Source organism: Oncorhynchus tshawytscha, linkage group LG20 (genome assembly GCF_018296145.1).
Source record: "Oncorhynchus tshawytscha isolate Ot180627B linkage group LG20, Otsh_v2.0, whole genome shotgun sequence".
NCBI classification, from domain to species: domain Eukaryota; kingdom Metazoa; phylum Chordata; class Actinopteri; order Salmoniformes; family Salmonidae; genus Oncorhynchus; species Oncorhynchus tshawytscha.
Window position 1 is genome coordinate 4476416 of NC_056448.1, and position 14032 is coordinate 4490447.

Sequence of the window (14032 nt, forward strand, 5' to 3'; positions counted from 1 at the left end):
CTCTTTCGCTACCTCTCTCTTTTGCTACCTCTCTCTCTCGCTACCTCTCTCTCTTTCGCTACCTCTCTCTCTCGCTACCTCTCTCTCTCTCTTTCACTACCTCTCTCTCTTTCGCTACCTCTCTCTCTCTCTCTCTCTCTCTTTCGCTACCTCTCTCTCTCCCTCTCTTTCGCTACCTCTCTCTCTACCTCTCTCTCTCTCTCTCGCTACCTCTCTCTCTCGCTACCTCTCTCTCTCTCTCGCTACCTCTCTCTCTCTCGCTACCTCTCTCTCTCTCTCGCTACCTCTCTCTCTCTCTCTCTACCTCTCTCTCTCGCTACCTCTCTCTCTCGCTACCTCTCTCTCTCTCTCGCTACCTCTCTCTCTCTCTCTCGCTACCTCTCTCTCTCTCTCTCGCTACCTCTCTCTCTCTCTCTCTCGCTACCTCTCTCTCTCTCTCTCGCCACCCCTCTCTCTCTCTCGCCACCCTCTCTCTCTCTCTCGCTCTCTCTCTCTCTCTCTCGCTACCTCTCTCTCTCTCTCTCTACCTCTCTCTCTCGCTACCTCTCTCTCTCTCTCGCTACTCTCTCTCTCTCTCTCGCTACCTCTCTCTCTCTCGCTACCTCTCTCTCTCTCTACCTCTCTCTCTCTCGCTACCTCTCTCTCTCTCGCTACCTCTCTCTCTCTCTCTCTCTCTCTCTCTCGCTACCTCTCTCTCTCTCTCTCTCGCTACCTCTCTCTCGCTACCTCTCTCTCTCTCTCTCTCTCTCTCTCTCTCTCTCGCTACCTCTCTCTCTCTCTTTCGCTACCTCTCTCTCTCTCTCTCTCTCTCTTTCGCTACCTCTCTCTCTCTCTCTCTTTCGCTACCTCTCTCTCTCTCTCTCTCTTTCGCTACCTCTCTCTCTCTTTCGCTACCTCTCTCTCTCCCTCTCTTTCGCTACCTCTCTCTCTACCTCTCTCTCTCTCTCTCGCTACCTCTCTCTCTCGCTACCTCTCTCTCTCTCTACCTCTCTCTCGCTCTCTCTCTCGCCTCCTCTCTCTCTCTCTCTCGCTACCTCTCTCTCTCTCTCTCGCTACCTCTCTCTCTCTCTCTCTCTTTCGCTACCTCTCTCTCTCTCTCTCTCTTTCGCTACCTCTCTCTCTCTCTTTCGCTACCCTCTCTCTCTCTCTCTCTCTTTCGCTACCTCTCTCTCTCCCTCTCTTTCGCTACCTCTCTCTCTACCTCTCTCTCTCTCTCTCTCGCTACCTCTCTCTCTCTCTCTCTCGCTACCCTCTCTCTCTCGCTACCTCTCTCTCTCTCGCTATCTCTCTCTCTCTCTCTCTCTCGCTACCTCTCTCTCTCTCTCTCGCTACCTCTCTCTCTCTCTCTCTCGCTACCTCTCTCTCTCTCTCTCTCTCGCTACCTCTCTCTCTCTCTCTCTCTCGCTACCTCTCTCTCTCTCTCTCTCTCGCTACCTCTCTCTCTCTCTCTCTCTCGCTACCTCTCTCTCTCTCTCTCTCTCTCTCTCTCGCTACCTCTCTCTCTCTCTCTCTCTCTCTCTCTCTCTCGCTATCTCTCTCTCTCTCTCGCTACCTCTCTCTCTCTCTCTCTCTCTCTCTCTCTACCTCTCTCTCTCTCGCTACCTCTCTCTCTCTCTCTCGCTACCTCTCTCTCTCTCTCTCGCTACCTCTCTCGCTACCTCTCTCGCGCCTCTCTCTCTCTCTCTCTCTCGCTACCTCTCTCTCTCTCTCTCTCTCTCTCGCTACCTCTCTCTCTCTCGCTACCTCTCTCTCTCTCTCGCTACCTCTCTCTCTCTCTCGCTACCTCTCTCTCTCTCGCTACCTCTCTCTCTCTCTCTCGCTACCTCTCTCTCTCTCTCGCTACCTCTCTCTCTCTCTCTCTCTCTCTCTCTCTCTCGCTACCTCTCTCTCTCCTCTCTACCTCTCTCTCTCTCTCGCTACCTCTCTCTCTCTCTCGCTACCTCTCTCTCTCTCGCTACCTCTCTCTCTCTCTCTCTCTCTCTCTCTCTCTCTCTCTCTCTCTCGCTACCTCTCTCTCTCTCTCTCTCTCTCTCTCTCTCTCTCTACCTCTCTCTCTCTCTCTCTCTCTCTCTCTACCTCTCTCTCTCTCTCTCGCTCGCTCTCTCTCTCTCTCGCTACCTCTCTCTCTCTCTCGCTACCTCTCTCTCTCTCTCGCTACCTCTCTCTCTCTCTCGCTACCTCTCTCTCTCTCTCTCGCTACCTCTCTCTCTCTCTACCTCTCGCTACCTCTCTCTCTCTCTCTCTCGCTCTCTCTCTCTCTCTCTCTCTCTCTCTCGCTACCTCTCTCTCTCTCTCGCTACCTCTCGCTATCTCCCTCCCTCTCTCTTCGCTATCTCTCTCTCTCTCGCTACCTCTCTCTCTCTCTCTCGCTACCTCTCTCTCTCTCTCTCGCTACCTCTCTCTCTCTCTCTCGCTACCTCTCTCTCTCGCTACCTCTCGCTATCTCCCTCCCTCTCTCGCTTCGCTATCTCCCTCTCTCTGGTTGGGAGGCTAACCAATGTTAACACATAATAATAAACAGACAGTCGTCTGGATTTAATTGAAGTGAGAGAGATAAAGGAGAGTGATTCCTCGGGAGGAGAGGAGGAGAAAGGTGCTTCTGGTTGTTTTATTCTATTAGCCTCTCTCGCCTCATCGTGCGATTTGGCTAATTGACAAGAGTAATGTGACGACAGAACAAATGGAAATTGTGTGCTTTTGTGTTGCGAGGGTGGTGGGGGTAGTGGTCTGTACTCCTGTATCTGTCTTACTCTGTGAGTGAGCCGTGAAGCCATACTCTACAACCACTGCATACAGTAAACGAGTTACCGTATTTTCTCATAGTATGCCTCAATTGACATCTCAGCCCTTTGAGACAATTACCGTACATCATTAACAGATGGTGGAATTATTTAAAACCCCTCGCCATGTCATTTGAAGAAAGTGACACTCGATTAAAAAATAAAAAAAAGAAGATAGATCGACAACACGTTCAACTCAATCGCGTAATTGTGTGCCTGAGGTAAGAGGTGTGTGCGTGTGTAGGACTTGTTGCTAAGCTACTGAATAAAGAGATGGTGCACTGCTTAAGTGTTCCAAAAATACCTCCTAACTGGCAGCCAGCCCTCTCCTCTCCGTTGATCTAGTGAGCAGGTCACCCCACTTTGTAATGGCCTGTTGAATTAGATAGTTAGCAATAAAGTTGCTAGCTGCTCATTTGTTACACGTGCGATCCCTGCTAAGATGGCTCCTAAACGAGACACTTAAAATATCGAGGATATCTCCATCTTATAAGAAAGAACGCTTCTCTCTGGGCTGAGTGTTGTGTGACTGTTGATCAAGGGTGTTGTGCTGTGCGCGTGCATGCGTGCGTCTTGTTCATATCGATGGAGCTTCAGTCACGTACTATGACTACTTTGCATGAACAGAAACACACACGCATACACACCAATGTATTGTGTTCTCTTTTTCAATTTGGTTGTGCTGTTCTGTCCTCATCACAACACACTCGAGGTTCAAAACACACTCACCGTAACACAAGGTTTTATCAGTGTTTCCAGCTGACTGTTTATCCATCTGCAGTAAAACGATCATATTGGATTAAATCAATGCTGCCCTCAGCCAACTGAGCTCCCAACTCAAAGTAATGGAAGGGCTCCATTGGCATGGCAACGGCAATCAAAACAGCTGCTATTATTTTTGGAACTATATGTACTGAACAAAAATATCAACACAACATGTAAAGTGTGTTTCATGAGCTGAAATAAAAGATTTCTCTTAAATGTTATTTACATCCCTGTTAGTGAGCATTTCTCCTTTGCCAAGATGATAATCCATCCACCTGACAGATATGTCATGAAGCTGATCAAATAGCATGATCATTACACAGGTGCACCCTGTGCTGGGGACAATAGGGCCACTCTACAATGTGCAGGTTTGTCACACAACACAATGCCACAGATGTCTCAAGTTTTGAGGGAGCTTGCAATTGGCATGTTGACTGCAGGAATGTCCACCAGAGCTGTTGCCAGAGAATTGAATGTTAATTTCTCTACCATAAGCCGCCTCGACGTCGTTGTAAAGAATTTGGCAGTATGTCCAACTGGCCTCACATCCGCAGACGACGTGTAACCACGCCAGCCCAGGACCTCCACATCCGACTTTTTCACCTGTGGGATCGTCTGAGACCAGCCACCTGGAAAGCTGATGAAACTGAGGAGTATTTCTGTGTGTAATAAAGCCCTTTAGTGAGGAGAAACTCACACTGATTGGCTTGGCCCAACCATGGCTGCGTCCTTCCCAAGTCGTGTGAAATCCATAGATGGGCCACAGATGATGTCATCTCTTCTCTCCACTGCCCTTTCCCAGCTGGACAAAAGGAACAACTATGTGAGAAGGCTATTAATTGACTACAGCTCAGCTTTCAACACCATAGTGCCCACAATAGTGGTGCCCACAAGGACCCTGGGACTAAACACCTCCCTCTGCAATTGGATCCTGGTCTTCATGATGGGCCGCCCCCAGGTGGTAAGGGTAGGTAACAACACATCCACCATGCTGATCCTCAACACCGGGGCCCCTCAGGGGTGAGTACTCAGTCCCCTCCTGTATTCCCTGTTCACTCATGACTGATGGCCAGGCACAACTCCAACACCATCATTATGGTTTGCCGATGACAGCAGTGGTAGGCCTTAACACCGACAACGATGAGACAGCCTATAGGGAGGAGGTCAGTGATCTGACCGTGTGGTGCCAGAACAACAACTTCTCCCTCAACGTGATCAAGACAATGGAGATGATTGTGGACTACAGGAAAAGGAGGTTTGAGCACGCCCCTATTCTCATCGACGGGGCTGTAGTGGAGCAGGTTGAGAGCTTCAAGTTACTTGGTGTCCATATCACCAACAAACTAACATGGTCCAAGCACACCAAGACAGTCGTGAAGTGGGCACGACAAAGCCTATTCCCCCTCAGGAGACTGAAAAGATTTGGCATGGGTCCTCAGATCCTCAGTTATACAGCTGCACCATCGAGAGCGTCCTGTCCTGACTTGTTGCTTCACCGCCTAGTATAGCAACTGCTCGGCCTCCGACCGCAAGGCACTACAGAGGGTAGTTCTTACAGGCCTAGTACATCACTGGGGCCCAGCTTCCTGCCATCCAGGACCTCTATACCAGGCGGTGTCAGAGGAAGACCCTAAAAATTGTCAGACTCCAGTCACCCTAGTTATAGATTGTTCTCTCTGCTAACACACGACAAGTGGTACCGGAGTGCCAAGTCTACGTCCTAAAGACTTCTTAACAGCTTCTACCCCCAAGCCATAAGACTCCTGAACAGCTAATCAAATATTTACCCAGGCTATTTGCATCTCCCTCCCCTCTTTTACACTGCTGCTGCTGTTTTATTATCTATGCATAGTCACTTTAATAACTCCACCTACATATTACCTCGACTAACCAGTGCCCCCGCACATTGACTCTGTTCCGGTACCCCCTGCATATAGCCTCGTATCTATCTTATTTTTCTTAACTGCATTGTTAGTTAAGGGCTTGTAAGTAAGCATTTCACTGTAAGGTCTACACCGGTTGTATTTGGCGCATGTGACAAATTGTTGCGTTTAATATTTTTGTTGGGTATAATTATGATACGGCAGCATTATTATCGTGATGAAAGCAGTTTGCTGGTTGAGAAGACGGCAGCCTGTGACTCAGACTTTGCCCCAGACTTTGCCCACCTCTCTGCTCCTGGCCAAGAGAGCCTTCCTTCAGAATCTCAGAATGAGGGGGATCGCCTAGCAACCAGGGTTCTAACTGTTAAGAGAGAGAAATGACTCATTTCTAAGCACTTAAAATATTGGAGTCCATTAGTGACCAAAGAAAAGTAATGATTATGGTAATTGTTCAATAATAAAGACGGTGACACTATGGTATTTAATGTTATTAGGAACTTTACAATACAAGTTATGATAATGCCTGATGGTGTCATGACTTTGCTTTTAACTTGAATCTGATGACTGTTATTTTATCTAATCAACTAACTATGTTTAATTGTTACCCCATTTAGATAACAGTTTACTCATTAGGAATTGGGGCACCATGATAGCGGTTCTTTAAAGAGTTACCATCTCCCAAATTAAAGTCAAGGCTCATCACGGGCCTGAGCTAGTATTCCCCCCCTTTAGGCCTTGGGACCCCTCCCCCGACCAGCGGATGGTGTCTGAGGCACAAACGAAAAGGTTGGACCCTTTGTACGGGTTGTCAGCAGGTTGGCTATAACCTTTCAACCAAATCTCCTGGTGTTGTGGTCTGCCATTCACCACAGCGTCCGTGTGTGGCAACCGTTCCAGTACCTGCGAACTGAGACGAGGATATCTTTCTGCGATATTGCACAGTGTTTCACCAGTCGGGTCAGTGGCAGGACTGACGCCGTTAGTTTCATTGTAAGGGGTTTCAGTCCCCCTCAAAGCGGAAAATATATCATCGGAAGCAGAGTCCACTCTGACCATTGATGCTTTGTTTCCTGAAGACGGCCATGGTGCTTGCGGAAGTGTCTGAAGGACAAGGGGAAGGTAATCTTAGCTACAGTATGGCAGGACTCCAAGAAGGAGTGAAGTTACTCACTCACGGAGAATGCTGGCTTGCAATCATGAAAAGAATAGTGACGAGATATCGTGATATCTGCTTGAGTCACATTCTGCACCAAGAGGTGTCGAAACGCCTGTTTCCCAAGGGGTCCACAGATATTCCTTGTGGATGACTGTGTTGCGGCCAGCGTCCGGAGTAGACCGTACGGTCAGTGGAGACGGCAGGGTTACTTGTGACCACTGGGGAAAAGGCCAAAAAAACAATACAGACAATGTCTTCATCAAACAACACTATTTCACGACGCGTCGGTGACATGGCAAGAGATGTTTTGAAACAATTACTGCTTCGCATACAAGCCAGTGAATTCTATGTGTTACAGCTGGATGAGTCAACAGACGTGGCTGGCCTGGCACAGCTCCTGGTATGTGTCCGTTACAGCTGGATGAGTCAACAGATGTGGCTGGCCTGGCACAGCTCCTGGTATGTGTCCGTTACGTTTATGGGGGGTCAATTAAGGAAGACATCCTCTTCTGCAAACTACTGGAAACTAGGACATGAGAGGATATTTTTAAAGTACTGGACAGCTTTGTGACATCAGATGGACTTTGGTGGTCAAGATGTGTTGGTATCTGTACTGATGGTGTAAAAGCCATGACGGGGAGACAGTTGAGTGGCTCTTTCTACCAAGGGAATGCCTGACAGCTTGAAAGATCTTTTGGACACTACAGTAAAAATGGTTAACTTTGTTGAAGCAAGGCCCCTGAACTCGTGTATTTTCTGCATTATGCAATGATATGGGCAGCGACCATGTAACGGTTTTACAACACACAGATGTACATTGGTTATCAAGTGGCAAAGTATTGACACATTGTTTTGAATTGAGATACAGGCTTAGTTTTCTTTACTGACCATAATTTTCACTTGTCTGACCGCTTGCATGATGAATAGTTTCTCACACGGCTGGCCTATCTGGGTGATATTTTACAAAATCATCAAACACATTGATATGTTCTTAGCAGACAGAGGACGCATTGGATGGCTACCCAGACACAACAGAAACTGACAGGCTTTACCTTTTGAAGTGAATGTCTAATAGTTCGGGGGACCGGCCATCTCCTAATGGCAGCGATTATTTTTCTTGGGGTTTCACATTTCCCTTCCTGATCTGATATCCCCGGTACTCCACTTCGCCGTAGCCCAGCTTGCACTTGTGGGGGTTCACGGGCAGACCTGCATCCCTTAGCGCATCAACCACGGCCTGTAACTTACACAGATGTGACTCCCAATTGTCACTGTGCACAATTATGTCATCCAGATAAGCCATTGTTTACTCACTCACTCCATGAGTCGCTGAAATGTTGCTTGTGCCCCGTGGAGCCCGAAAGGCAGAACCCGGAAGTGGTATAGCCCCCCCCGGGGTGGAGAAAGCAGTCTTCTCCTGGGAGGACGATGCCAGTGGCACCTGCCATCAGGTCCAAGGTGCCGATGTATCTCGCCATCCACAAGCGGTCGATCAGTTCGTCCACCTAGGGCATGGTAGGCATCAAACTTACTGACGTCGTTCAGGCCCCGGAAGTCATTACAGAAGCGGATGGTTCTGTCCGGTTTTGGAACCAACACTCCATAAAGGGGAGCCTGAGGTCTTCCTCGCACGGTGGCTTGCTTGCCGGAGCGGGGTTGTCTCCCTCCTCCGGGTCCGACTTGGGCCCAGTGGACACCTCTTGTGGCGGTGGTTGGGTTGCACAGGCCACTGTATTTTTTTTCCTTCTCTTCCTACCTCCCATGCTCGCCTCCCCAGGTCCCTCCTCCACAGTGCCTGGAAGAGAGGGTAGTCTCCACCGAGGAGAATGGACACAGATGGGTTAGGAACAGTTCCCACGTGCTTCTGGCACTCCCCCTTTGGGGTGGTTATCCTCACGGGTGCCGTTGGGTGCCTCTTCGTGTCCCTGTGGACACTGTTACCTCCTCGTCCCCCGGTTCCTCCTTCCCCTCTCGTGTGAGCCACTGCGGGTGGACCAGGGTCACCATGCTGCCGGAGTCTTGCAGAGCGCTGGTGTCGATGCCATCGATTCGTACCGGAACCATCAGAGGGGCCGTCTCGGTGTGCGCCCAACAGGAGGCGCCCAACGTCGCCTCACGTACCTCCCCTCTATTACCTTCTATAGACCTCCTGGGATACCACAATTATATATATTTATATTTGCTTTTGTCATTAGTTTCCTAGTTCTCTGCTTCTGCTGTGCACTGCAGTACTGGACCAATGTCAATCTCTGCTGGCGGCCACACTTCAGGTCTAAACTGGAGAGAACCTTCACAAGGCCTGCACCTGACAGTTTATTTTGGAGGGTGTTTGTCGCAATTCCTGCTGTTTTTTTCTTCTTATTGCATTGTGATCTAACATTCTAAGACCTTTTGGCATAGTTTTGGATTATATCACTGCTGTGGTCCGCTTTCCATTTTGTGAGGGTTCATGAATTTGTGAGGGAATGGGGTTAACCTCTGATGGCTTGCTCACTATTATTATATTTTGTAAAGTTTGGCTTTTGAGTCAAAACATTTTAAATGAATTTATAGACCTTAATGAATCATCAGTACTGGATCACTAATGTGGGAGTTGGACTACAATGAAGTTTTGATGAAATGTAATTGATTTAGCAATGTTAATGATTAATCATACCTGTATAGGCTATCTGGGAACTCAACTTGAATTTACCTGAAAGTGTTGCTGTATCTAGGTAAAGGTGGAAAATTTTTAAAAATGTCTCATTGGTTGGAACAAATTAATTTGTTCCTTATCTGAATATCAACCTGGTAGAAGTGTTTGTTTGGCTATTTAAGTTCCTTGTTTATTTTACTATGCAAGTCAGTTGTTAAATCGAATGAGACAACAATGTCCTTTCAGAGATTGGTTGGATATTATTATGGAGTGTAACCCGTTGTTACAGATATGAGAAGATTTTTTTTTCCCCAAAAAATTGCTGCAGATTCTTCACCACAAGGGGTCACTTACCCCTGAAAGCTGATCTCACACAGGATTCCATCTCCCAAGGTGGGGTTTCCGCTGTAAATAAAGGAGAATGGCTTCTCTCTTTGTTAGCCTCTAATGCAAAGATGGCCGTTCTTGTACAAGAATGTTCACTTCAAGCACAAAAAGGGTCCCCTTCAATTCGGGAACGGGGGTTTACTAACGACGTCTCACGTTCAACCCAATCAGCGTTTCTTGCTAGCAATGTTACCGGAATTCGCGGTAACATTGAGAAATATTTGCCTATTCTTGCTCGAGAGATGGAGAGAGAATACTTTGCATTGATCAAACAAATATATTTTCTCAAATGTCCTTAATCGGCTGGCCCTTATGTCCTAGTTTTGGAAATGTAATAATTCACCCTACACACTCTGACCCTTTGTGAGATATACAACACCGGAGTCAATCTTTCCCTGCTATCTGGGTTGAAAGCAAACACACACTCAACAACAATCCTGCCCACTGCTCTTTGGTGTATAATTTCATTATGCCACACAATTCATGTAGACTGAATTCAACAGTGGGGCCCAATTTTGTTATCGATTCCTTGCACGTGGCTCCAATATGTCGTCACTTTACTTTAACATTAATTTGACTGTTATTTATCTAACTATGGATAACTATGTTGATTGTTACCCAACTTAAGTTAATCATATAACAATTAACTAATTAGGAATTGGGGCACCACGAGAGCAGTTGTTTAGAGGTACCATATCCCAAATTAAACTCTAAAGGTCTTTACTTATTACATCTATAAACAGTCAACTTATTAATCATAACTGTGTATCGTATCATCATTCTGAACAGTTGTAACCTCCCTTGCATCTGCAAAAACGCAAGCCTTACTTATGATTCAGTACTACATAAATTGGCTTAGTATAACTTTGGCAAAGCGTCAAGTCTCTAAAATGTAGTGTTCGTAACATATTGTCGTTTTGGGAACCGACAAAATGTATTGAGATCCGATGTTTTTCCGAGAGAATTTGCTTTGTGTCGGCCTAGTTTCACCTAGCTCCTTCCTCCTCCATCCTATTTCCTACTCTGACTACCATATTTGGTGGTGAGAAAATGTTGTAGCCCCTGTGACGTGTCTGGTTTACCCCTTCTGTCTGTGTTATTAGTGTGTGAAGGCTAATTACAATGCTAATAGATCGTGTCACTGTTTCTCTAGGTTCTGACGGAGCAGGGCTGCGTGTTCCAGGAGAGACATGGTTGGGAGAGACCAGGATGGTTCAACCAGGATGGCGCTGCTCCAGTAAGAAACACGCATCTGAGCGGTTGCTGGTCTGAAATCCTTCATCTGCCTCCTGCTGTTGTGCCCTTGGGCAAGGCACCTAAGCCCTAGAAACAGTTCCAGGGCACACCTGTCACAATGGATGATAATTAATTTTTGTTCTTGAAAGGATTTGAAAGCAAGTTCATACCATCTGATAACATTGGGTCAGGTGGTTCGTACAGAGAGGAGATAAAGTAAAGTTTCTGACCATTGACCTAATGTTTGTGGTTGTAGGTTCTGGACTATGATTGGTACGGGGCTTATGATATTAGCAAGAACCAGAACTACAAATACAACGAGCTGCTTGGCAAGGAGTACACGTTTGACTACCCTCCACATCACCACGTGGTAAGCATCTGTTGGTACTCTCAACTTCTACCCGGTACAACCAGAGGATGGGACTCCCCCTCTGAATCTGGTTCCTTTCAAGGTTTATTCCTTCTAGTCTTTTCCCCCCTTGCCACTGTGCTGGCAGTTGCTTTTTGCGGTCTTGTTTGGGTTACTGTGAAGCACGTAGTGACCAAATGTTGCTTCATGAATTCATTTGATAGATTTTTCAGCCGAAATTTCAGTCCTTACAGGGATGTGTATTTGTTTTTCAGATAAAAAATGAGTGTCTGTCGTGCAGACATGGAGTCTCGGTGTTTAACATGTCCTACTTTGGAAAGTTTTACCTCACCGGGCCAGATGCTAAGAAGGCTGCCGATTGGCTATTCTCCGCAGATGTCAACAAAATCCCAGGTGAGTCTTCGTGCACGACTACCACAGAATGTTTGCATTCACAAAAATGTGTGCACACAGACACACCCACCCACACTGCTGGCCCCTGAATAATGTAGCCCAGCAGTACCCAGTGAGGCAGGAGAGGAGATGCAGGACTGTTTAAATTACAGATGAGTTTTGAGGTACTGTCCAATCCATCTGTCCCCACACACATCCTCTGGCCCATGCTGCATGTGAACACACTGGAACACTGTGGCTTTGATCTCACTTAGTCATAGTGAGAGGTCTTAGCTAACCTTCATGCCACCATATGGCCAGGCCATGACCCCGTGTCTAACACGAGGATATTCTTCATCCATAGGGCCTTGGAACTTCTCCTGACTAGGAAAAATGGCTATACATTAAATAATGTTATTGGTCAGGTGACAATAGTCAGGTCCTACTAATCAGTCAATCGATGACATGTGTACATAGCCCTTTTTCGAGCAAACATTTGTCACAAAATGCTTCACAGTACTCATCACACCTCCCTTCTGCTGTATGTGTGTGTCCTCCAATGAGCTGGTTTGCTTGACAGCTGGATCCTTGTGTTGCAGGCTCTACTGTGTACACCTGTATGCTGAACAAGAGAGGAGGATCTGAGGCTGATCTCACAGTCAGCCGGCTCGAGGCTGGCGCTGCCAACCTGCCCCTGGCTCCAGAGGCCAACGGTAAAGAGGAGAGTGGGATGGGGATTTCGTTCATTTCAATATTCATTTATTATGTATTCGACAGGGACATTGCACATGTATTATTAATCATCATCTGTGACTTACTTACCACCTGTGACTTAACCTCAGGAAATATATACCACTTAGCAGAGTGTGTGTGATCCCAGCGGAAATGGAACCCACGACGTTGGCATTGCCAGTGCTACTCTCTCACCAACTGAACCTCACCGGACCTATTCACATCTTGTGACTGAACCTTAGGAAATGCCAGTGCTACTCTCTCACCAACTGAACCTCACCGGACCTATTCACATCTTGTGACTTAACCTCAGGAAATGCCAGTGCTACTCTCACCAACTGAACCTCACCGGACCTATTCACATCTTGTGACTGAACCTTTTAGAGTGGACGTTCTCTGTAGTGACGCCCTTGTAGAGTATTTTAAGTAGCACGGCGGTGCTACAGTAGATCGCTTGTAAATAGCAGTGGTCAGAGACGCCGTGGCCAAAAATCTGTCTTGCGTACTACTTGCTAAAATGACATACTGCCCAGTCAAAGCTCTTCTCTGTCCTGGCACCCAAATGGTGGAACTGGCTTCCCCCTGAACCTAGGACAGCAGAGTCCCTGCCCATCTTCCGACTATCTTAAATAATCACACGGCACCTCCTCTTCTCCCCTCCCCCACACTGTGTGTAAAATGAATAAAAATACAAAATAAAAACTTTGGAACTTACACTCTCAGTTGACCTTTCCACCTTACTAGCACCGACTTTGCTGATTAGTACATTTTTCCTCAATAATGTAGCTATGATACAGTATGTGGTTGTCCCATCTAGCTATCTAAAGATGAATGCACGAACTGTAAGTTGCTCTGCATAAGAGCGTCTGCCGAATGGCTAAATGTCTACGTTGAAGTATATTGTAGAGACACTTTTGTAGGAGGGGTTGGGGTGTGATCACCATGAAGTGTGGAATAAATGTAGAGACTTTTTCACCGGGAATCGATGAGTACAGACCTTCCTGCTTTTTGCTACCTTGAAGTTTTGCCTTGCCTAACCTCTTTCCCGAATCTGCAATGTTGTGTGGTTCGTTCCACAAAGAGAGTGCCTTTTGTGTTCCTTTTTGATATTTTAAGTAGAAATTGTGCACCAATATTGAATTTTAAGTCTGAATGTCTGATATTGAATGAAAATGTATGAATAAAATAGACCACGTTGAGAATAAGAAATCTGATTTGTAGTATGACTAAAGACTTGCTAAATTGCCTAAATTCAGTGTTTTGACATGTTCCTCCGTGCACCTTCTGATTCCGTGTTTTGACATGTTCCTCCGTGCACCTTCTGATTCCGTGTTTTGACATGTTCCTCCACCTTCTGATTCAGTGTTTTGACATGTTCCTCCGTGCACCTTCTGATTCAGTGTTTTGACATGTTCCTCCACCTTCTGATTCAGTGTTTTGACATGTTCCTCCGTGCACCTTCTGATTCTGTGTTTTGACATGTTCCCCCATGCACCTTCTGATTCAGTGTTTTGACATGTTCCTCCGTCCACCTTCTGATTCTGTGTTTTGACATGTTCCCCCGTGCACCTTCTGATTCAGTGTTTTGACATGTTCCTCCGTGCACCTTCTGATTCAGTGTTTTGACATGTTCCTCCGTCCACCTTCTGATTCAGTGTTTTGACATGTTCCTCCGTGCACCTTCTGATTCAGTGTTTTGACATGTTCCTCCGTGCA

At 46.8% G+C, this 14032-nt stretch overlaps 1 protein-coding gene across 2 annotated transcripts in view; it reads left to right on the plus strand.

Annotated features, from left to right (window-relative positions):
• Nucleotides 1–14032, plus strand: part of sardh (sarcosine dehydrogenase) — a 113410-nt gene that overhangs the window by 64481 nt on the left and 34897 nt on the right. For both annotated transcript variants that reach the window (XM_042302083.1, XM_042302082.1), the window contains exons 13-16: nucleotides 10760–10843; nucleotides 11099–11212; nucleotides 11467–11605; nucleotides 12184–12297. In XM_042302083.1, coding sequence (XP_042158017.1) covers nucleotides 10760–10843; nucleotides 11099–11212; nucleotides 11467–11605; nucleotides 12184–12297 — 451 coding nt within the window. The remainder of the gene's footprint in view (nucleotides 1–10759; nucleotides 10844–11098; nucleotides 11213–11466; nucleotides 11606–12183; nucleotides 12298–14032) is intronic.